This window comes from Gavia stellata, chromosome 19, assembly GCF_030936135.1.
Source record: "Gavia stellata isolate bGavSte3 chromosome 19, bGavSte3.hap2, whole genome shotgun sequence".
In the NCBI taxonomy this organism is placed as follows: domain Eukaryota; kingdom Metazoa; phylum Chordata; class Aves; order Gaviiformes; family Gaviidae; genus Gavia; species Gavia stellata.
Genome location: NC_082612.1, coordinates 19,021,206 through 19,042,394, shown reverse-complemented (window position 1 = coordinate 19,042,394; position 21,189 = coordinate 19,021,206). Strand labels below are relative to the sequence as shown.

General features: G+C 59.8%; 2 protein-coding genes across 2 annotated transcripts; both read left to right on the top strand.

The window, feature by feature from the left end:
* Positions 1–9,989: 9,989 nt before the first annotated feature.
* Positions 9,990–13,064, top strand: IBSP (integrin binding sialoprotein). Its single transcript, XM_059826978.1, has 6 exons — positions 9,990–10,043; positions 10,124–10,174; positions 10,307–10,378; positions 10,554–10,610; positions 12,059–12,160; positions 12,513–13,064. Exons 1-6 carry the CDS (start codon positions 9,990–9,992, stop codon positions 13,062–13,064), a joined length of 888 nt encoding a protein of 295 aa, XP_059682961.1.
* Positions 13,065–16,228: 3,164 nt separating this feature from the next.
* Positions 16,229–20,868, top strand: MEPE (matrix extracellular phosphoglycoprotein). Its single transcript, XM_059826991.1, has 4 exons — positions 16,229–16,306; positions 17,864–17,917; positions 18,668–18,760; positions 18,871–20,868. Exons 1-4 carry the CDS (start codon positions 16,247–16,249, stop codon positions 20,866–20,868), a joined length of 2,205 nt encoding a protein of 734 aa, XP_059682974.1. The 5' UTR covers positions 16,229–16,246.
* Positions 20,869–21,189: the final 321 nt, after the last annotated feature.

Sequence of the window (21,189 nt, the reverse complement as noted above, 5' to 3'; positions counted from 1 at the left end):
CGCGTGCCCCACAGCCTCGTCGGCACTGGGGGGGTACAGGGGGAGGAGGGGGTTAATTTATTTGCTATATAGCCTGGTTGACTTCTTCCTGAGAAGCCGTGGTGGATAGAACGGAGGCGGGTTCGCCAGGGCTCGACCTGGGCACGCTACACGGGGGTGCGAAGCGGGAGGTGATGCCAGATAGAGAGAAAACGCCAAACCGCAGGGAGAAAAGCCGTTTCCCATAGCAAACCGGAGAGCCACCGAGAGCTGTGAGTGTCTGCGGGGTGATGCTGCCCGCTTGCCCCAGGGGCACAGTGGCGGCCGGGCACTCTCAGAGCTGCGCCTGGGCATGCCGGGCAGAAAGGTCCCTGCGTTCACCCCTTGTATTTACCTCCCGCTGCCCTAAAAGCGTCTGCCCAGACTCCAACGGGAGCTTTCCGTTAGCTCCACGTCCTGCACATAAGGAGGAAAAGCTACAGCTGGTGTGCGCACGCGGTGCGTGGGCTCAGCGGTGCGTGAAGTACCGCTTCAGGATGGGATGTATGTAATATTTTGTAAGAAATGTACAGAAAACATTCTCTCGTAGCCTTTTTGCACTTGTATTTCAAATGTACCCGGTTGATTTCTTTAATTACCATTAAAACCATCAAACTCCATAGCGGGGCAGTTCCAGGTGTTGCTGGTTTTCTCTCCCCGGGGGAGTGGGGAGCTGTGATTTGGGGTCGGGCTGGAGGGAGCGGGGAGCGAAGGGCAGGCTGTTTGCACGGGGAGCCGCAGCGTGCTGGGGTGAGGGGGGAAGCAGAGGCCGAGGGGTCTTCCCAGGCACCCCAAGGGCCACCCCTGCCCCTCGGTGACCCGGCGGTGGGGTAGAAAAGCTGGCTAATCACCCCAACGAGCTGGACCTGCGGCTTTGCTATATTACGCCCGTCACCGGCTGCAACGCGGGCCAGGGTTGTTCTGCTCTTCGTGAGGCGCCGGGAAGGAGATGGCACAGGGGCTCTCCCGGACCACTGGCCCTGGGTGACCACGGTGGCCCCTGGCACCAGGTCCCCTGCAGCAGAGACGCAGGTGAGCGGTGGAAAAGGGGTTACCGCGGACTGGTAGACCACGGGTAAAGCCTCTTTTACTCAATGTGCCTTTTTATTTTTTTTCTCCTACCAACAAGCAAGCAAACAACACATTATTTGTTTAAAACCCCATCCAGGCCCTTTTTACTTGTTCACGTGTGTATGACGAGCTGTACAGTACGGGTATCGATGCTGATGGAGGAAGCTGTGGGCTGTTACATAGCCGCACGGTTTTGTAGCACGGAGCTGTGGCTCGGCAGGGGACGGTCTCCAAGGGGTCAGCGCGAGGGGGTGCGTGCCTTTCAGCTGCCTTGGGTCAGCGGTGTCATCGCCGGGCATTGCAATACCGAATTCAAGAACCAGGAAAGAAATGAAATAATTTTTTACTGCTTATAGCAAAACCGCTCGTCATTTGTAGACTTTTTCCACCTCTGCAAAAGCTGGGAGCTGAACAGCTCCTGAGTTTAGTGGAGTTTACGTTTTAATTTCCACCCCGTGTAAGCTTTTTCTACTTCTGTATGAGGTCAGCTCTGCAACGTGCAGCTTCCCCACGCTGCTGCCCTGGGAACAAGCCTCTTTCCTGACCGTACTACCTCCTCTGCCCCACTGGTCCCCGTTTCACAGTGCATACCTCGCCTGTGCCTTGCCCCTTATTTTTTGGACCCCTTGCATTAAGCTGCACGAGGGGTTGGGGATGTTGTGACGGCGATGATGCCTGCCAGGCTCGCTGGTACCACAATGCTGGTGCACAGCACCGTCGCCGGGGTGAAGGACAGCAAGCGCGGGTTTGGCTGCAGCCCAGAGGTGCAAAAAGGGCTGGGTGACGGCTGTCGCTTTGGTTTAAAATCGTCGTAACGACGCGTTCGCGGGCTCCTCTGCGCGGCGGCGCAGGGTAGGGCGCTGCTGTGAACCTTCCCGTGTCCAGCAAGCAGTGCCGCTGCCCAGGCAGCGGGGACGTTTTGGGTACCGGCTGTGCCGCGGGGCTGGGTCGTGTCCCCGGGGCCATCAGAAGTGCTGTTTGCATGGGGACAACTGGTGGGGATGGGGACCGGGAGGTATTTTTCGGATCCTTCCAGGAAAGCGAGGGATGCTCTGCAGGGAGCCCAGCCCGTGAGCGGAATGGCCGAGACGTCGAAAGGGTGGGATGAAACGGGCTCCGTGAAACTGCTTCATGCGGTTTGTGCGTGACCCTCTGTCCGTCCTCATCCTCGCGCGAGCGGCAGCACGGCACAGCTGGGGAGGGGGGCTGCTCGCCTTCGCCCCCCCGCAAAGGGGACGGCGAGCGCTCGTCCTCCTCGTTTCATGCACGAAGATTAAAAACGGGGTTGTTTTGGCTTCGGTTTGAGCGGGAGGGGTGTGTGCCTTGCCAAGAGGGCACGCGGCACCCCGCTGCACCCTGCGCTGGAGGGGTAGCCAGCTGCGCTCCCCCTGCGCGTGGGTCCCCTTCACGTGTCTTCCCAGGGACGTGCTGCAGTTGCACGCACGTCCCCCGCCAACAACGCCCAAAATTTGCCTCCCGCTGCCTGGCTGCTCCCCAAAGGCCGGGGAGCCGGTGCCAGAGCTGGCGGCTGCCTGCCGGGATGGCTTCCCATGGGACCGTCCCTCCCGGGCATCACGTGGCGGGGTGAAAACTCAACCCTTCGCTGGGGAAACCTCCCGCCTGGGTGCAGAGAGGGAGCCGCTCGCGTTGGCCCCGCGCAGGGACGTGCCCGGCAGCATGTGTTTGCGAGGACGGGCTGGTTTTTGGGGGTACTGGTGGCACTGGGCTGTCCCCATCAAATGCTGTTCATCCGTCTGCGAGTGGGGCCACCCCGCTTGCCATCCGGAGGGCTTGGTGGCTGGCAGCACGTCACGGGGTGAGGTTTAGGTAGAACGAGAGGAAACGGCCTCAAGTTGCGCCAGGGAGGTTTAGGCTGGATATTAGGAAAATGTCTTTCTGAGAGAGTGGTGAAGCATTGGAAGAGGCTGCCCAGGGAGGTGGTGGAGTCCCCATCCCTGGAGGGGTTCAAGGAACGTGTGGACGTGGCACTGCGGGACATGGTTTAGTGGGCATGGTGGGGTTGGGTTGGGGGTTGGACTTGATGGTCTTACAGGTCTTTTCCAACCTTAACGATTCTGTGATTCTGTTTTGGACGGCCCGCGGTAGCGTGGCTATAAGATGCTCGCTTTGAGGATTTTAAGGCATTTTTAGCAGCCGCCCGTGCGTCTGGGGTTTGCGACGCGCGCCTGTGAGCATCCGAGGGGCGTGCTCTCCCGCTCTCTGCTGTCGGGCGGAGCAGGAAAAGCAGCTGGGAAGGTCAGCCGCGGGCTCTGCCGTCGCTGGAGGTGTTCCTGCAGCCCTTTCGGGCTGATTGTGTGATGAAGTTGTAAGGGTCAGCCTGCCTGGTGGGTCAGGCAAGGATAAAAATGCCCCCGTCAATGTCTGCGGGTTTTTTATCCAGCCACATGGCGCTTTTTGTGCGTTGGGGGTGGCTGCTAGAGCTGAACGCAGTGATTTACCCAAGAATCAGCGTTGGGGTTTAAAGCAGGTATTTTTGGTCGCATTTGGGTTTGTGAAAACATGAGTCTGCATCATCTTAAAAGAAAGGTTTCTTGTTTTTTTGTTTTGGGTTTTTTTTGGGGGGTTGTTGGGGTTTTTTTTGGCCTTTCCAAGAAGAAAAAAGTCTATTTTTAATAAGCAGCCAGTGTGGCCGAAGCGGCGGGAGGCAGCAGTGCCGAGCCCGGCTGCAGCAGCTGGACTTGGGGCGGCCGCGGCACGTAAGCTGCATTTATTCAACCCCCTTATTTTCTTGGCTTTGGTGGGAGAAACAGAGAGACCCTCACGACCCGCAGAGCACCTCTCCACCCAGCAGCGGCTTTTTTTGGCAGCGCAGCCAAGCGCCTTGGGCTTCCCGTGGCGGGCTGAGCACCGCAGCCGGCTGCGGGGCTTCTCCTTGGCCCCTCTTTGTCTTTAGCAAAATGGGAATAGCTGTGGAAGAAACGATCCGATGGGATTGTCTCTTCTGTGCCCCCCCCCGGTGATGGATTTCTGTGATGGGAACTGCTCCTCGCCAAGCGCGCGGTGAGGCCGGGAGAGTTTGATTGCGTTTCTCTGCCCTTTTCAGTGGGGAGGAAAAACCTCTGACGGAATCGCCGCTGCCGTCACTCTGAACAAAAGGAACGTCTCAGCCGTGGGAAAACAGCCTCTGACCTCAGTGAAACCCCAAAATATTACAAACCTTTGGAACGCTCTAAGGAAATCTTTCTTCCAGCCACGCCGTTCAATGGCAAATAACTTTTTTCCCCTCCCGGCTCAGCCGTGTCCTGGGATTTTTGTGGTCCCCCCAGCACTGCCCCAAGGAGCCGGGCACCAGAGGCTGGCACGCACAGTGCAAGCGTGAGCATCCACCTCTACTGCAACCCCCCGGACACGCTCTGGAGACCTTCAAGCTGCAGAGTCAGCAAGTGGTTTGCAGCTCAGGTTTTTCTGTTTCCCCCCCCCCCCAAAATACAAAGCTGCAAAGAGCCGGTGGTTTGTTTTAGCAGAAAGCATCAGGTTTCCAAAACCAGGAGCCCAACCTGCAACCGGGGAGCGGAGGCAGCGCCTGCCCTCTCCTGTCCCAGACCCCGTGCTGCTTCACCCGCGGAGCAAAAATAGGTTCGTGATAGCGCGAAAACTTCCAAAGCCGCCTTTTTCGAAAATAAAACGAGCGCCTGAGTGTTAAGGCACTTATTGCGACAGACGTGTATATACGGGCACGTGGACGCGTGTTGTGCCGCTCGGGTACGTACACAGTAACAAAGGAGCCGTGCGAGCGCAGCAGCTCCCTGCTCCCTCCCCGGCTCGGCCGCTGCTGCGAATGGCAATGTTTTAAGCCCAAGCGCAGGGTTTTTTGCAGGTTCGAGCAGGGCGTGCGGCGGCGGGGAGGCCGGCAGCCGGCGCGGGGAGCAGCATGCCTCCGCGCCATCCATGTCGTGACTGTCCGGGGACGTTGATTTGACTTTGGCAGAGAGCTCGGTTGCTGAGTTGGGCGTGCGGGTGGTCGGTGGGTACCTCTGCAATGAACCCGGGCTCTCTGCCTGCTCTCCTCCTGAAAATAGGGCCTTTTTTTAGGTTTATTTGGGTTTTTTCCTCCTGTTTGTGTCACGTGGCTGTGTTTGAGGGCTCTCACACGCGGATGGAGGCAGCAGATGGTGGTGGGACCAGTCCTGGTAACTTATTCTAGCTGGTACGCAGTTTTTTCCTCCTGGAAAAAAAAACAAAACAAGGAAAAAAAACCCAGAGGTAATAGGATACACAGATATTGCTCACACACGTGAGGGCCTGGGTGGTGGCGAGTGCTGGGATTTGTGATAACGCCGTGACCTTGCCTCAGTGGTCTGCTGCGATTCGGTTCCTCAGCGTTACGGAGCTACTCGCAGCCCGCGTTTTGCCAGGCATTTAAAGAGAATTAATTCCCTTTATCGCTTTCTTGCTTCAGAGAAAAAGGAAAATCATCCGAAATGTATAGTTGCAGAGGACCAATAGATAAAGGTTGCGTACCCATAACTGAGGTTGACACGTGGTGCGTTTTAGGTGTTCGCCCCTCCCGCTTGTACTCTTAAAATCGACCGCTTGCAAAAAAAAATAACAAGCCGCGTGCCCAGCTGATGGTGGTTTGCATTTGGGTTTGCGCCGGGGGAGGTACGGGGAGGGGCGAGAGAGGGATCCCTTATTCTTACGCTGTCGCTGGCGCGCCCTTTCCTCGCTCATCGCGTCGCTCCCCGGTTCGTGGCCGTGGCGCACACGCTCCTGCCCCTGACTGCAGGTGGGGAGAGGTGGGAGCCGGGGCAAGCTCTGCCTCCCGTGCCCCCCGCGCACATTCCGGAGGTGCCACCGCGCTGCATGGCAGGGGTGCCGCTTTCCCTGGCTGCAGCAGCACCTCGGCCTCTCCCTACCACGCTCAAAGCGTCCCGCTGGGTTTGTTTTCTTTACTTATTTTTGGTCCTGAGGTTTCCTTCCAGAATAACTCCAGGGCGTGGAAATAGGACGGTGCAGCCCCGACCGCAGCCTTGGCCCCGTGGTGGGGATCCGGGCAGGACGGGAGCACGCTGCTCTGCTCGTTTACCGCCCTGCAAAAATAATAATTAAATTTGGACGTAGCAGCCGTGTCAGCCTGCGCCAGACTGGGACGCTCTGACCGTGAGGTCTCCACGGGCTCGGGCAATTCCATCGAGACCGTACGCGGTGCCCCGGCCGGGTGCGAGCCCACCCGGTTGCGGCGCAAAGCTGGCGCCAGCGGCTGGTGCCAACCCCACCGGCGCTGGGTGATGGCACCGACGGCGCGGCTTGGGCGCAGCAGCAGCTGCCTGGGGGGGGGATCATCGTCGTCCGCTGTGCGAGGGCAGCGACGCGCCTGTGCAGGGCTTGGGGAGGGGGCTGCCTGCCTAACCCCCGGCTCGCTCGGCAAAGCGTGCGATGAGCAACGCGCTTGTACGCCTTAAAAACCCGATGGGAGCGCAGAAGGGAAACCATCGCGTTGGCACGCGCGGGCTGCACGCCTGCCTCGTCGTCTCGACGCGCTGTCGAAAAAGGGGGTTTTGCTGCTGTCGCCTGTTGGCACGTCCCCCGGCGGCAGGCGAGCTGTTCCGAGTTTTGTTTCCAGCTGTTTATCTACAAAGATGAGATTATTTTCATGAAGTTGTTAGATCCTGCCATCGCTTCTAATGACAGATACCAACCAGGGCAAAGGGGTGACCTCTCCAAGCGCCGCTGCCTTGGAGAGTCGGAGTTCTTTCATTAAGAGACCGATGCTCCAACTCTGAGATGTGACGCTTTTTAAAATGTTATTTGTTATTATTATTTTAAATGGAAAGCTTTTGGATGCGGTTGGCCGACTTCCCCGTGGCTCTCCCTGGGAGGTTGCTGCTGCCGGAGGTCTGCCCAAGCAGCACCCGCTCCCTGCTCCAGGAGCTAAACATAGGTGCTGGCCGCGCGAGGAGCTTCGGCACACGCTAATTATCCTGGTGCTTTTTAGGGATCTTGGGTGAAATACGCGTTTTTATAGTCAGCGTTCTTTTTTTAAGCAGCCTGGAGCAGCAGCCCTTTAATTACATTAAAAATCGCCTCCCACCAGCACTCTCCGTTCCCCTGCCCTCAGCTCAAAGCCGGGCACGTGCCGGCGGCTCTCCTGCGCCGGGCAGCCCGTGGCGGCGTGGGGCAGCGGGGAGCGGGGCTGCCTCTGTCCTCTGCCCCCCACATCACCCCCCAGCCGGGCAGCCCCTCCAGCCGCCCCAGCCCCGGGGGGCTGGCGGGACGCCGGGTCCCTCACGACGCCGGTGTCTCTCTTTACTGCGGCTGCGGCGTTGGCATCGGAGGACTGCGTTGGCTTCTTTTTTCTTTTTCTTTTTTCTTTTTTTTCTTTTTTCTTTTTTATTTTTCTTTTTTTCTTCTTCTTGTTTTCTTTTCCTGTTTTCTTTTTTCTTTTATTCTTTTCTCTTTTCTTTTCTCTTTTTCTTTTCTCTTTTCCTGTTTTCTTTTCCTTCTTGTTTTCTTTTCCTTCTTGTTTTCTTTTCCTTCTTGTTTTCTTTTCCTTCTTGTTTTCTTTTTTCTTTTCCTTTTTTCTTTCTCCTTTTTTCTCCTTCCTCCTTTTTCCTTCCTCCTTCTTCCTTCCTCCTTCTTCCTTCCTCCTTCTTCCTTCCTCCTTCTTCCTTCCTCCTTCTTCCTTCCTCCTTCTTCCTTCCTCCTTCTTCCTTCCTCCTTCTTCCTTCCTCCTTCTTCCTTCCTCCTTCTTCCTTCCTCCTTCTTCCTTCCTCCTTCTTCCTTCCTCCTTCTTCCTTCCTCCTTCTTCCTTCCTCCTTCTTCCTTCCTCCTTCTTCCTTCCTCCTTCTTCCTTCCTCCTTCTTCCTTCCTCCTTCTTCCTTCTTTTCTTCTTCCTTCTTTTCTTCTTCCTTCTTATTTTTTCTTTTTTTTATTTTTTTCTTTTTCTTTTTTCTTTTTTTTCCTTTTCTTTTTTTTCTTTTTTTTCTTTTTCTTTTTTTTTTTGCGTGTGGGTTTTCCTGGCCCGAGGCACCAGCTGAAAGCCAGGACCAGCTCCAGCCCTCCCTTGTAATTATGGCTCCTCACAGTGCCACAACGGGCTTTGAAGCCCACGGGGCCGGCGCACCCCGCGGGGTCTTGCACGGCGGGCACGCGGCCCGGCTTGCTGCCGGACCCCCTGGGGGGGCTGCAGGGGACCTCTCCCTCCCCACGAAGACAAAAATAACGACCAAAAAAACCCCCAAACTGGAAATCTTTTGCTTCCCAATGAAATTCAGACTCAAACTGGGCTCCCCTGGACGTGGGTGAGGCTTTCAGCAAGCGCAGCCCCCGGTTTTGGGCTCCGACCGCTGGCCGTATCCTGCCACCAAGGTCCCCGCTGAGCTTCGGGTGGCCGTAAGGGCGGGGGTTTTGTGGGTTGTTGGTTGGGTTTTTTTTGCCCCAGTTATTCAGCTTTGCTGGGGACGCGTCCAGAGCCGCCAGATTTCAGCTGGGGAACACCTGATTTTGGAGAGCGGGGGCCCTGCGTGGTTCGGGGGGCACGAGAAACGAAGCAGACGTGCGTTTTGTAGCGTCGTTGCGGCAGAAATGGCTCTTGCAGGGGGACTGTGACACCTGTATCCCAGTCCCATTTTCCTGCCCTGCCCTTCCCAAGGCCCGTGCCACCTCTGCAGGCAGCCTGGAGAGGGACTTGTCGGGATTTAGCCTTTTTTTTGCCGAACGGCTATGCCCAAGTGACTGTAGAGCCAAGGCCTTTGAGGTCGGTCTTTTTTGTCTTCTTGAAAAAACAGTGACAGAATTTCCCAAAAAGGGAGGTAGACACCCCCCGAGAACAGATTTCCCAATATTTATTTTAATTTAAACCCAGAGCGTTATTATACCCTCTGGCCTCCCGGCCGTTCCTCTGAGGCCAGACCCTCAATTAAGCGGTGCGGTGCAAACCTCCCCGGGTTTGGCAGCGGCGCGGGGTGCTATGTTTGTGCACCAAATCCGCCGGCGTTGAAGTTTGGGGGTTTTCTGGTGCGCGCCGGCGGGCTGGCGTCACTCCGGGCAGGGCGGCGACTGGCTCCGGGGAGGGGGGGGGGGGGCAAAAATAGACCTTATATCCCGGCGGGGCAGCGGCAGGAGGAAATCTGTGCCGGTTGACTCCGCGGGTAGCCGACGGTGCTGTGGCGGGGTAAGCTTGCTGCTGCTTTTCCCGGCCGGGTTGTGCATGGCCGTCTGCTTTTTTGCGGGGGGACTGGGGGGGGGCTCAGCTTGCTGGCGGGGCTGGGTGCTGCTTTTAGCCCTTTTCCTGGGTCTGCGGCTTCATGAAGCACTCGGGCAGAGGGGATGAGCATCCAGAGCCTCGCTGCGTGGCCAGGGAAGCTCGTGGCTCCTTGCGTTAGTGCCTCGCCGCTGCTATTTTTGCCAGTGGCAGACTGTCGAAGTTGATGATATTCATTTATTTGCTTATTTATATTTCCTCAATGAGTTTCAACTCTCTGCGGTGTTATTCCCCCGGGGGTGTTGCTCCCGGGGCAGAGCCGGAGCAGGTTGCAGGGCTGTGGGAGGGCGGCCGCAGTGGGCAGCGCTCCTGTCGCATCTCCGGCGGGATGGTTTTCCCCACTCGCTCGCAGGCGATGGGGAAGCAAGAGCGAGTAGTCCTACTCGGGGAAAGCAACGCGTCCACTACCGGGTGAAACTCGCTTTTTTGGTATTTTGTGGCTTCTTGCAAAACCAAAATGTATTCATGGAAATTGGGGCAGATCCGTCCAAAAAAAAAAAAAAAAATAAGAAGGACTTGGGTGCCGGGAGGGGTTGGGTGACCCCATCGAGGGGTGGGTGGAGGTCAGCCTTTCTTCTCCCCGCTCACCCGTGTGGACACAAACACCGGGACGGTTTGGGGTTCTAGCTGAAAAGCAAGCCCTCGCCGTGTTTCGCTGGTCCTAGAGAAAGCCGCCATGAGGACTGCCCTGGTCTTCGCCTGCCTGCTGGGGATGGCCTGCGCCTTCTCGGTGAGTGCCGGGCAGCGGGGGGAACCCCCGGCCTCGCCGGGGCTCATGTGGGGCGTCTGCCAACCCAGCCTTTCCCCCAGGTCAAGAGCTGGCTGCGGCGAGCCAAGTCGGACGACTCGGAAGAAAACGCGGTAGGGTCTCCCCCCCCCCAACCCTGCGTGCCCAGCCCCACACGGCGCTGGCTTTGGGGACGAGGACGTTTCGGTCGCTCCTGTACCCAAGCCCCCCGACTGATGGGGTTTACCCCCTTCTTCTCCCCGTAGGTGTTCAAGAACAGGCACCGGTATTACCTGTACAGATACGCTTACGTGCATCCCCCCCAGCGATGGTACCAGGTGGGTGCTGATGCTTTGCCGCCCACCAAATGCGGAGATATCGGCCCAAATGAGACGGGGGCACGGTCTGCGCCCCATCTGCCACCGGCCTGCAGGGCTGGGCTGAGACCGTCACGCTCGTGACACCAATGGAGACCCTCCAGCCCGGCTACGGCTTGGTTTTCCCTCTCCTTAGGGCAGTGACTCATCGGAGGAAGAGGGGGACGGCTCGGAGGAGGAGGAGGAAGGCGGGGTGAGTACGGCAAACCCGCAGCCTGCAAAACAAATACGGGAATTTGGGAACTTTCTTTGGTTTTGTAGTCTCTGCTCATCAGCATTTGTGGCCGCTGACCGCCCACAGCCTTGCACTCTGGATGCGACTGGATTTTCTACTCTGGGCTTTGTTTTATTATTTTTTGCACATTTTTTCCTTTTTCTTCCTTTTTTTTTTTTAAGAGGATGGCCAGGGGATGTACCAAACAACCCTGAGACAAACTTTCCGGCTTTCCATTTTCAGTGGCTCCGAAAGGAGCAGGAGGGGCAGAAGCAGGGAGGCTCACCCGCAATTTGAATTAATTTGAATGAATCAATTAATTTGAATGCTAATTTCAGGGGTCTTTTTAACAGGAGGGTAAGCCTGAGCATCCGAGCTTAAAACCCCCTTTGGAGGCCCACCTGGGGAAGAAATTAAGCGATAACGCAGGAATGCGGCTGCTGTTCGGGGCTGCCCCTTTCGTTCCGAGGGCACCAGAGCAGTGGCCGTTCCCGGGGAAGGGTCGCTGCGTGGCTTCGCTGGCAGGGGGTGGTCAGCAAGAGAAATCGTGATGAAAGGCCGCGAGGTCGGTTATAGGTGTGTGAAGAGCACCCTTGTATCGGCTGCTAGATGGGGGTGCGCCGTTCCCATCGGCGCAGCCGGCTGCACCGTGCAATTTGGTGGCTCCTCCAGCGGAGAGGAAAACAGCCTGGGTTTTCTCTGGCATCAAACGCACCCGTATTTTCAGTGCCTGAGTTGGCCCAAAACCCCAGGGTGAGCGTTCTCGGTCTTGGCGCGCGAGCAGCGGGGGATTGCCCAGGGGTAGGGGCGGCAGCGACCCCGCGTCTCCCCGCCACGGCTGGGTTCGTTTGCCGGTGGCAAGGTGCTCCCCCTCCCAGGCTGGGGATGGGGTGGGCTGCCCACCGCTTCCTCAGTGGTTGCTCCGGGCTCTGCTCGCATTTGGGTTATTCGCTGACTGCCGTGCACCCCGCTGCGAGACCCGCTCCGCTGCGTGGTCTCCGGGGCCGAGCAGTGCTGATGGCTTATTGCCGGTGGGGTTCGGGCTCACGCCTGGTTTTGAGCCGTCACGCTCGCGCCGGCTATCTACACCCGGTGCGTAGCGTGTCCGCGTGGAGCGCGCCTGTGGCTCGCTTTGTTTGCTGGAAACTGGGAGAGGTAACTTCAAAAGCAAACCTTTAGATGTTTTGTAAAGCCAGACGCGTAGCCAGAATGGGAATATCCAACTCCAGCCACCGCCACTTAATTGCACGGCTCGGGCTGCCCTGCTGCAGCTTCTCGATTTCAGCCTGGGGCGAGCCCCGTGGGAAAGCAGGAGCAGAGCCCAAATGCTGCCTGGGGACGCTGCGTGCCCCCTCCCTCGCTGCTGAGAGGACTGCGCTCCGCTCCCGCTGCTGACCGCCTGCCCCGTCCTCTCCCTGTCCCTGCAGGAGATGTCCCACGCTGGCACCCAGGCAGCTGGTCACCCCGCCGGAGCAGTCCTCGGGGACAGCCAGGGTGGGATGGGAGGAGATGTCACGTCCCCCCAGCAGGTGTGGTGTGGGGGGCTGGAGGGGGGCACCCGTGGCGGGGTCGGGGGGGGTATGTTCACTGCACGCTCGCTTGCACCCATGGGATGCCCTGCACCCCGTTTCTGCTCGGGGGTCTGCTGCGCAAGGTGCCCACGGCTGGGCCATGGCATGGGCATTAACATGGGCATGGCATGGCATGAGCTCTGGGCATTAACACGGCGGGAGGATCGGAAGGGGCACCCCAAAAAGGCAGCCTTGCTATGCAAGGCATGGCGGGGGGGAATGCTCAGCTATGCCCACGCCTGCCCCGTGGCACCCAAAAGCTGCGACCTCCCGACACCCAACTAACGCCGTGTTATTTTCCCCCTGCCAGGGCAAGGGCTGCCAAGGGCCCCCGAAGGGGGGCAGGAACAGCGCTGCTGGCAAGGGGGGCGACTCCGAAAATGAAGACAGCGACGAGAATGAGGAGGAGGAGGAAGAGGAAGAAGAGGAGGTAGCTGAGAACGAGAATGGCGTCAACGGCACAAGCACCAACACCACCGAGGGCGCGGGCGGACCTTACGGCAATGGCACCGCGGTGGCGGAGGAGGAGGAGGAGGAGGAAGAAGAAGAAGAGGAGGAGGAGGAGGAGGAGGAAACCGAAGCCACCACCGTCGCCAGCACCACCAGTGAAGAGGGGTTGTCCCAGGCGACCACCCTGGGAGATGTGGGACCCACGGATGCCACCACAGCCGGGGAGCAGTGGGAGTACGAGGTGACGGCCGGGGGCCGCGGCCGGGGGGATGAAGGCACCACCGAGGGCAGCTACGGGGAGCAGGACGAGTACGCCCGCGGGGACAGCTACCGGGCCTACGAGGACGAGTACGGCTACTACAAGGGGCACGGTTACGACGTGTACGGCCAGGATTACTACTACAGCCAGTGAGCGGACGGGAGGGCAGCCCCGGTGCTGCCCCCCACCTGCCCCATCCCACTCAGGAACGTGCATCCAAAGCCGCGTGCCAGAGGGGATGCCGGGCGGCTTGCGGTGCGCACCAGCTCCGTCCCCAGGCTTTTTTTAATTTTTTTTTTTTTTTTTTGTATCTCGCAAAGCGAAATGAAATAAAGCAACTGAACTGAGCTCGTTGGTGACGAAGGGTTTGCTGCCGGATTTGCTGGGGTCAGCGGGGCGGCACGGCGCTTGGTGGGCTGAGGGGCTACGGGTGCTCCTGCTGCTCAGGGTTGAGTCTCTTCATTCCAGCTCGGGTGCACACGAGGGAGGAACAGAAAGGCTAACTAGGAAAGCCTCTGTAGAGTCCCCTCCGAAAACTGGAAGGGCATTTTTAGGCTCCGTGCTGTGGGATTACTGCCACGTCTTACGTAGAGTTGACGTGAATTTGCGGTATGTGAGCGGCGATAACTTCACCACGTCTTCCGCTCCTCAGTAGCATACCTCCCATGGCCTGACCCCGCACCAGGCGATATTAATAAAGGTAAAGACACTTAATTTCTCTTTCCGTGCGTTACTAGCTGTAGATGCACAGCCCTGTAATGAGAGCTTTGCTTCCGCATCCCTGCGCCAGGCGTGTGGGTCCCACCGAGGCCGGGCACCTCGGACACGTGTTTTCGGACACCGGCGTTGCAGCCCAAAATGGTCCACGTCTCTCCCCGCCACACAGCCTCGTCCCCAGGGCAAGGTAGGGCTGTCACAGTGACAGCGGTGTGTCCCCTCACCTGCTGCGTCAGGGATGGGGATGGCCAGCTTGCGGTCCCCAGGATCCCTGCCCGGAGTCACCTCCCCACGGGATCGTGGCCCCGGCCAACGGGGGATCAGCAGCAGGGATGGGGAAGAACCAAATTCCGCTGGGATCCAGGCAGGTGCCCCCATTTAGGAAAAGCGATGGCCCTCCCGCACGGGTTACGGCCGGCACCGTGCTGCCCTCGCGCTCCTGGAAAGGAAACCTGTGTTCAGCTCCCGATATAGGTCCAACTGCAAAACGAGTTTCTATTCTCGCAGCAGCAAGCTGCTGGCCGCTGTACAAAACCGCCTCCGTGTCCCAAAGCCGGGCTGCAGCTGCCAGGGTGGCAGTGGGTGCTGCCTGCAGGGTGGGCACCCCCGGGGCCAAATCCCTATGGTGGCACCGGGGAGCCCTGCACACGCTCACGGCCGGCCGGGGGGACACGAGAGCCCCATTGTCCACGTCCCCAGGAGGTGCCCGAAGACGTCAGGGAACCAGCACGGACAAAGGGCCCTGGTGCTGCCGGGGGCTGGGTCCCGCTCCAACGGGGCACCCAGCCCAGCCCTGTGTGCGTCAGCCCCCCCGGGCGCCTGGCCAAAGCTCTGCCTCCCCGAGCCAAGGCGCACCGGCCGGCTGCTCCGGTACCCACGGGGCAGCATCCGACCGTGGCTCCCTGGTCAGGGGGCAAGGGCAAGTTTCCTCCCGGCTCCGAGATTTGCTCCTGCCTGAGGCTGGATGCTGATGTTTTAAGCATTTTTGGAGTTCATGTGGCGGTCGTGCCGGCTCCCAGGGTTTGGGTCGGGGCAGGGTGGCGGGTGGGACGGAGCTGTTGTCACCATCACCGCAGTGAGCGGTTGAGCCAGGCTGGCCGCAGCGGGGGGAACCCTCCTTGGCATGTGCGTGGGCAACCAGCAAGACCACCAAAGCTAGAGGTGGGCAGGAGGAGAGGACGTACGTCTGCGCATCCTCGTAGCACCTTCCCACAACCAAGGTCGGCTCGAAGGAACCTGTGCAAGCAAGCAGTGCACGAAAAAAATCCAAAAATCCTTTTTTTTTTTTTCTCCTTTTTTACCACCCTTCTGTTTCGGACTTGCACCCGACTTAGCTCACGGGGGTTGAGGTTGTAACCCAAAAAGCAAGTGTCGGAGGCTACGGCGTGGTGGCAGCTCTCAGCTTGGCCCCGCCGTGCCGGTCGTGGCCGCGACCAGGCCGGGCTCAGTGTATCACCCTTCCCTTGCTGCAGCCCTGCCGGCTTTCCCATGTCGGTCACGGTGAGCACGCCACGACCCGCTGCACCCCCTCTGATCAATAATTGGGGCTGGACGTGTGCCACGCTAAGATCTGCGCTAATCATCGCGCAATTTCGCCTTCAGAACAGATATTTATAAACCGTGCTTTCTGTTTATCCAGCCAGGTGGAACATTTGATAGCTGTCTTCCACCACAAACACATTTTTAGCTGGAAATTACTCCCCCTGGTTATCTGCGGGCGCTGCCAGCCCTGACAAATGTCCCTGGCCGGGAGCTGATTGGCTCCGCGCGCCCGGGGCCAACTTTAAATTTCAGCAAAGTGGGCACAGCCTCCACGGTCTGCCGCTGGGACCTGACTCCGACGGCGAAAGGTAATCTTCTTACCTAGTTTGCCTGCCCTGTCTCTCCCCAGCCCTTCGGCTCTGCCCTCCCTGAGCAGGGCATCTCCTGCTTTCACTCGGGGCAAGCCGCGGCGGGGACGGGGAGGCGGCCCGAGCCTCGGCTGTGCGCATCTCTGCCTCGCGCTCCCTTGAGCCTACGTTGCTTTGTACTGCTGATCTTTGTGCGTGCATTTCCTTCCCACGTTTTCTCTAGCGACGCTTGCATGGCCGAAAATAGTCTCCGGGCTGGACCTGCGAGGCCAAGCCAGGGTGGATGGGTGACGTGAGAATTATTAGCCAGCCGAGCTATTGTCTCCTGCTGTTTATCCGTGCTGTTGGAAACAGCGTGCGAGTTTCTTAATTCAGACTTACAACCGTATGGCTCAGCCTGCAGCGGTTTCGGTGGTCCTTTATCGCAACTATCCGCCCAAGCTGCTTTGGCAGAGCGAGTTAAGAAGCTTTAACACCCGGTGTCAGCCCACTCGGTGCCGCTGGCCACGCACGAGCCCTTGCCTCGCCGCCGTAAGCACAGGGCGAGAGCATCGCCTTTGCTGCGAGGAGCGCGGAGAGGCAGGGCGACGCCGAGGGCCACCGCGAAGGCTGGGGAAAGCCGGGGTCACCGGCTAACCCCGCTGCCATGGGACCTTTGGGAGAACAGGAGCTTTTGGGTTGCTGCTGACCGGGACTGTTGGGGACCGCAAGTCCTGGGAAGACAAATTCCAGTGACGCTTCGCTTTGTGCCCCCAGGAGCTGCCCAATATGCAAACAGCCCTCGTGTGCCTGTGCCTGTGCCTGCTCAGCACGGCCCTCTCGACGCCGGTGAGTATGGCTCTTCCCAGCGTGCCACCGAAAGGGTGGGGTGTACCTGCCAGTGCGCCCCGGCACGCTTTCAGCAGCAGGAAAAGATGAGTTGGACTTGCATATGGCACCGCTGGGGCTTGGCGCGGGGCTTGAGGTGCCGGCGCAGAGGCGAACCCAGTGCGAAAAATATATATCAGCGCTGAGGTCCCTTTAATTTAGCAGTCGGGGAGTTGTGCAAGGGCTGGTCCGGGGTCGCTGTAACTCTTCCCCTTGATTTCTGCGGATTTGGGATCTGCCCAGAGTTTTTGGCTTGGGAACAGCCCGAGCGGAGCCACAGGAGAGGAGGAGCGGGGAGGATGCTCGCCTTACCCACGTGGGTAACGGGTCGGAGGGGCGCCTGCAATTATATTCCAGCTCTCCTAATGTGAAATTCAGACAGATGCAACTGAAACAAAGGGCAAACTAAGATAAATACAATAGCGGACGGTTTTGTCGCGCATAACTGTTGCCCAACATACTAAATACACAGCTGGAGTGAAAATCTGCTCCGAGCGAAGGCTTGCTTTTCTGGCAGGGTAAGGAGGAGGGAAACCACGTCTTCCCCGAGGGCTGGGTCCCGGCCCGGCGTCCCTTAGCTCCCAGGGCAAGCTTGCACAACCGGGTCTGTCGCAGAGCAGCACAGGGGAAGGCAATAAATCAGCGCAGATTTGTTTTTCAGATAGGGGCACAGAAGAGAGCCAGTTAACACTCCGCTGCGTAACCGGGGCTGTAAGCCAGCCTTTGATGTTGTTCACAAACAATGGAATAAGCCGGGAATATTTAATACTCTGGGGTGCATTTCTGCCCCTTTCAACTGGGTTCGGGGCGCTTCAGCGGCTGATTTTGCCGAGACCGGAGGCCCCCTCCATGCAGCCGTCTCCCCTTCTGGCACGTAGGGAACGCCCCGAAATGGCTTGGCGGGGCTCACAGGGTGCTCCCACCTCCATCCCTGAAGGATGCATTGGCCAATACGTCCCAAAAGACGCCGGGATAATCAGGGGAAACCAGAAGCTTGCAAGCACGTACAGAAATCTGGCTGTGAAGGCGCAGGCGTCGCTGCTCGCTTGCCCAGTAAACGCTGGGAAGCACCACCAGTTAACCAGCTCCGGGCTCGCGTGGCAGTCAGATCCCACCCGTAAGTTGGAGCACTGCGGCGTGAGCAGTGGTGCCACATATTAAAACTGCTCTGCAATAAAAATACTCTGCAGCAGAATCCAGTCACAAGGCATTTGCAGACCAACCATATCTTATTAAAAGTAGCATGCAATGCAAGCATGCTGTAGCAGAATTTGCAATACTTTTCACACCCTGGAAATGGGGTTTTGACCTTTCCTATTGCTGCCTTTAAGCCGGCACCGCAGGTAGTGCCCGGGGATTTATTGACTTATCAACACAGGTTTCCCACCCTCCCCTGGGCGCCGTGGCGTGCCCGTTGCACTGGGCAGGGCGGGCGGGCGGCAGCGGGCGTTGGCAGATGCCTGGACGCCGGAGCAGCGTTTGACGCCTCGGCTCTCGCTTGTGTTTTGCTGCCCGCAGGTGCCGCCGCCGCTGCCCGGGAGAGCTGCCGGGAACTGCGTGGGACAGCACCGGGTACGTCCCCCCTTGTCCCATCTGGACCCCGTGGGGTGCCCCGCACTGGGGGCGCAGGGAGAAAAAGCCAATTTTGGAGGGAGCCCCCAGTGAGCCGTGGCAAAAGAGACCGGTGGTCCCCTTGCAGCCAAGCAGCCCTTATGAAGAGCAGGGGAGGGGAAAGGTGTGATGTGCTCAGGCGAGGGAAGAAAGGCTTCCGCCACTGCCGAGCTGCTCCTCTGCCCCTGCCCAGCCCCAGAGGACAAATGCTTGGTGTACCCACAGGTGAGGCTGTAAAAGTCCCAGACCCAGCTGCTATGGGGTTTTTTTCCAAGGTGTATTGGTGTAAAAAGCATCAGTAGCAAAATTCAGATAAGTAGCGTGGAAGGAAACACCTGGTTTTGCCCATTGGAAGCCAGCTGCTCTCCTTCCAGCGCTTCGGTCGCCGTTGGTCCCATCACTCGTGTCTGATGGGACTATCAACCAGGGGGTTTATTCAAGCCATAAGCTACCTTGCAAAAAACCAAAACCCTGCAGCTCCTGAAAGCAAGCAAAGGCAGAGAACGAGCCCAAGGGGAAGCCAAACCCCGGAGCCCAGGAGGTGAACACACGCGTCCTGCCCAGGTCCCTGCCCGTGCCGGCTACCATGACGTGGTGGGAGCTACCGCCCGCCGGTGGGACCCTGCTGCGGTGCCAGGCACAGCAAGGGAAGCTACTGCCATCACATTTAATAAGAAAATCGTGGATTTTGGTTCTTTTCTTCCCCACCAGATACTGCTGAAAGGCTGCAATGCCAAGCACGGCTTCTACATTTTCAAATATGTCTACTCGTTTTCGACGCGGAGGAACCAGACGCAGATAAAGGTGAGGAGGCGGCCAGGCGGCACGGTAGGACCCCGGCTTGCCTGCGGCACCCCATGCAGCCGGCGAGCACCGGGGCTGGCCCTGACCTCTCTCTTGTATGTACTGCACAGAAGGAAGAGGCCAACAGCCAGAGCACCGTCCCCGGTCACCGGCTGGGTGAGGACAATGCCAGACGAGGGCCAACGGAGGATGGGGCGGCCCCGGAGCGAGGTGACTACGGCAGCACCGATGTGATGGAGAATGGGACCGGCCTCAAGCCCAAGAACCGCAGCGCCCCGGGCATTGGCGGGGATGCTCACCATCCTCGCCCGGGCACCGGCACGCGAGCGCGTGGTGGTGTCGGCGTCGCGGGTCCCACCCCGGCCAGCTCGGAGGGCAGCGGCGACCTGGATTTGGTGGTTGAAGTCGACGGTGATGTTTCTATTCTCCCCCAGGGTGGACGCCCTGGCGAGGCTGTGGCTGGGAACAGGTCCGGTATCAGGAGTGAGGACAGGGATGATGGTGCCCCCGGGGGGGTTCCAGTGAACAGGGCGACGACAGCCGGGAGGGAGAGGGCCCCTGCCGCTGGAGGGGCTGGGGACGAGGGCAGCGGCGAGGCCACCGTGCCTGGCCAAGGGCAGGAGGGTGTCATGCGGGGTGCAGGGACGGGAGGCACTGCTCTCGCCTCTGTCACCGAGAAGATGGAGGACGTCCAAGTTGACGCTGAAGGTGTGGATGAATACGCTTACATCCCCGACTCGGGCAGCGTCACCGTCACCCACGGGAAGGTGGGCAGCACAGCGAGAGACAACACCTTCACCCAAATCTCTCCAGACAAGGACGACGAGGTCAACATCTTCATCGGAAGGGCCAACATCCGCGTGGGGGAGCAAGAAACCACCCAGCCTGGTGCCACTGTTGGCAGCAAGGATGACGGCATCCCCACTGCAGGAACCAGCAGTCCCCTGCCCAGGCTGGGCGTCACTACGGCACACGATGGCGACGGTGACGATGGCATCCCTTCTCGCGGGCAGCCTGAAGGACCGGCCACCACAGCCACCCCGAGCCATGGGGGTAGCGTCACCAGCAGCCCCAGGGATGGCCGTCCCACAGGAGACAATAAGGATGGTGCCACCACCGTTGGTGATGGAGAAGGACCGGTGGCTCCCGGCCCCTGGAGGGTCCCTGGTGGTGAAGTTACCGTCCCCGCGGGGGCTGGCATCCGTGGGAACGGCGGTGATGAGGCGAGAGGTGAGGGGCAGAGGTTCGAGGGGAGGCTGGGCCGCCTGGCTGTCACCCCCCCTCGCCAGGGTGTTGACGAGGAGGCCGCAGCCACTGTCCCAGCCGAGGGGGCCAGCATCCGCCTGGGTGCCACCGTGGCCTCCCACCGGGTGAGCAAGGGGGACTGCACCACCGCCCTGGGGATGGCCGGCGGCCGCAAGGCAGGCGAGAGAGCCGTGGCGGGGAGAGGGGGGAGCGGGGAAGTGGGGCCAGCCACTCGCCAGCCCCGTGGGGAGGGACGGCCTGGGGCGGGGGTGAAGGTCCGTCCGGGGGGAGCGGGGCCGGACAAGCCCCACAGGACGGACAAAGCGCCGTCCCCACACGGGAAAGCCGGCAGCCGGACGTCGAGCGGGGCCCAGGCGAGGGCTGGCAGCCATGGCAGCGATGCCGGGGGCAGGCCGCGCGCCACCGAAGCGGGGGGCAGCCTCCCTCCGCAGGCAGGGCGAGCCGGGGGCAGCGTGGCGGCGGGCGAAGGCCGGGAGCGGGGGCGAGGTGGCGAGGCCGGGGCGGCGGTGGCAGGGGCTGGGGTCGGCCGCCTCCCTGGGCGCCACGGCAGGAGGCTGGGGCCCAAGGCACCCGGGGCGTTCGCAGCGCTGGGCCACAGCAGGCAGGTGGACCAGGTGAAGCGTGCCGACGAGCTCCACGTCCGCGAGCGGGCCTTTTACACCCTCGGCAGGGCGGGGGGCAGCCCCCGTGGCCCCTACGCCAGCCTCGGGAGTGCCGACAGCAGCCAGTCCTCCGAGGGGGAGCGGGGCAGCCGCAGTGACAGCCGACAGACGGGACTGCAGCCCTCGGGGTGGGGAGCCCCGGGGCACCCCCATGGCCGCTGGAGCCGGGGGACCCTCTGAGGGGCTGTCGGTCTCCACCCTGGCGGGCTCCAGCGGTGGAGCTGAGGGGTCCCACATGTCGTCCACCCCCCAGCATCCCCGCTGCGGGCGCTGCTCTCGCCTGGGTGAGGGGAGCCCTGCACGTTGCTGGGGGTCGCATGGTGCCTCGCAGCCCAGGAGCCAAAAATCACCGATTCATGCAATCCCGCTGTTAATTTGAGGGGGACTGCGTCCGGGGCTGCGGCAGCAATGCATGGGTTTGCTGTGCTAGACAGCCATGTAACAACACTCGTGCTACACGGCATAGGGTAGCATTGTTCGTGCACTGACGCGAAGCGAGTA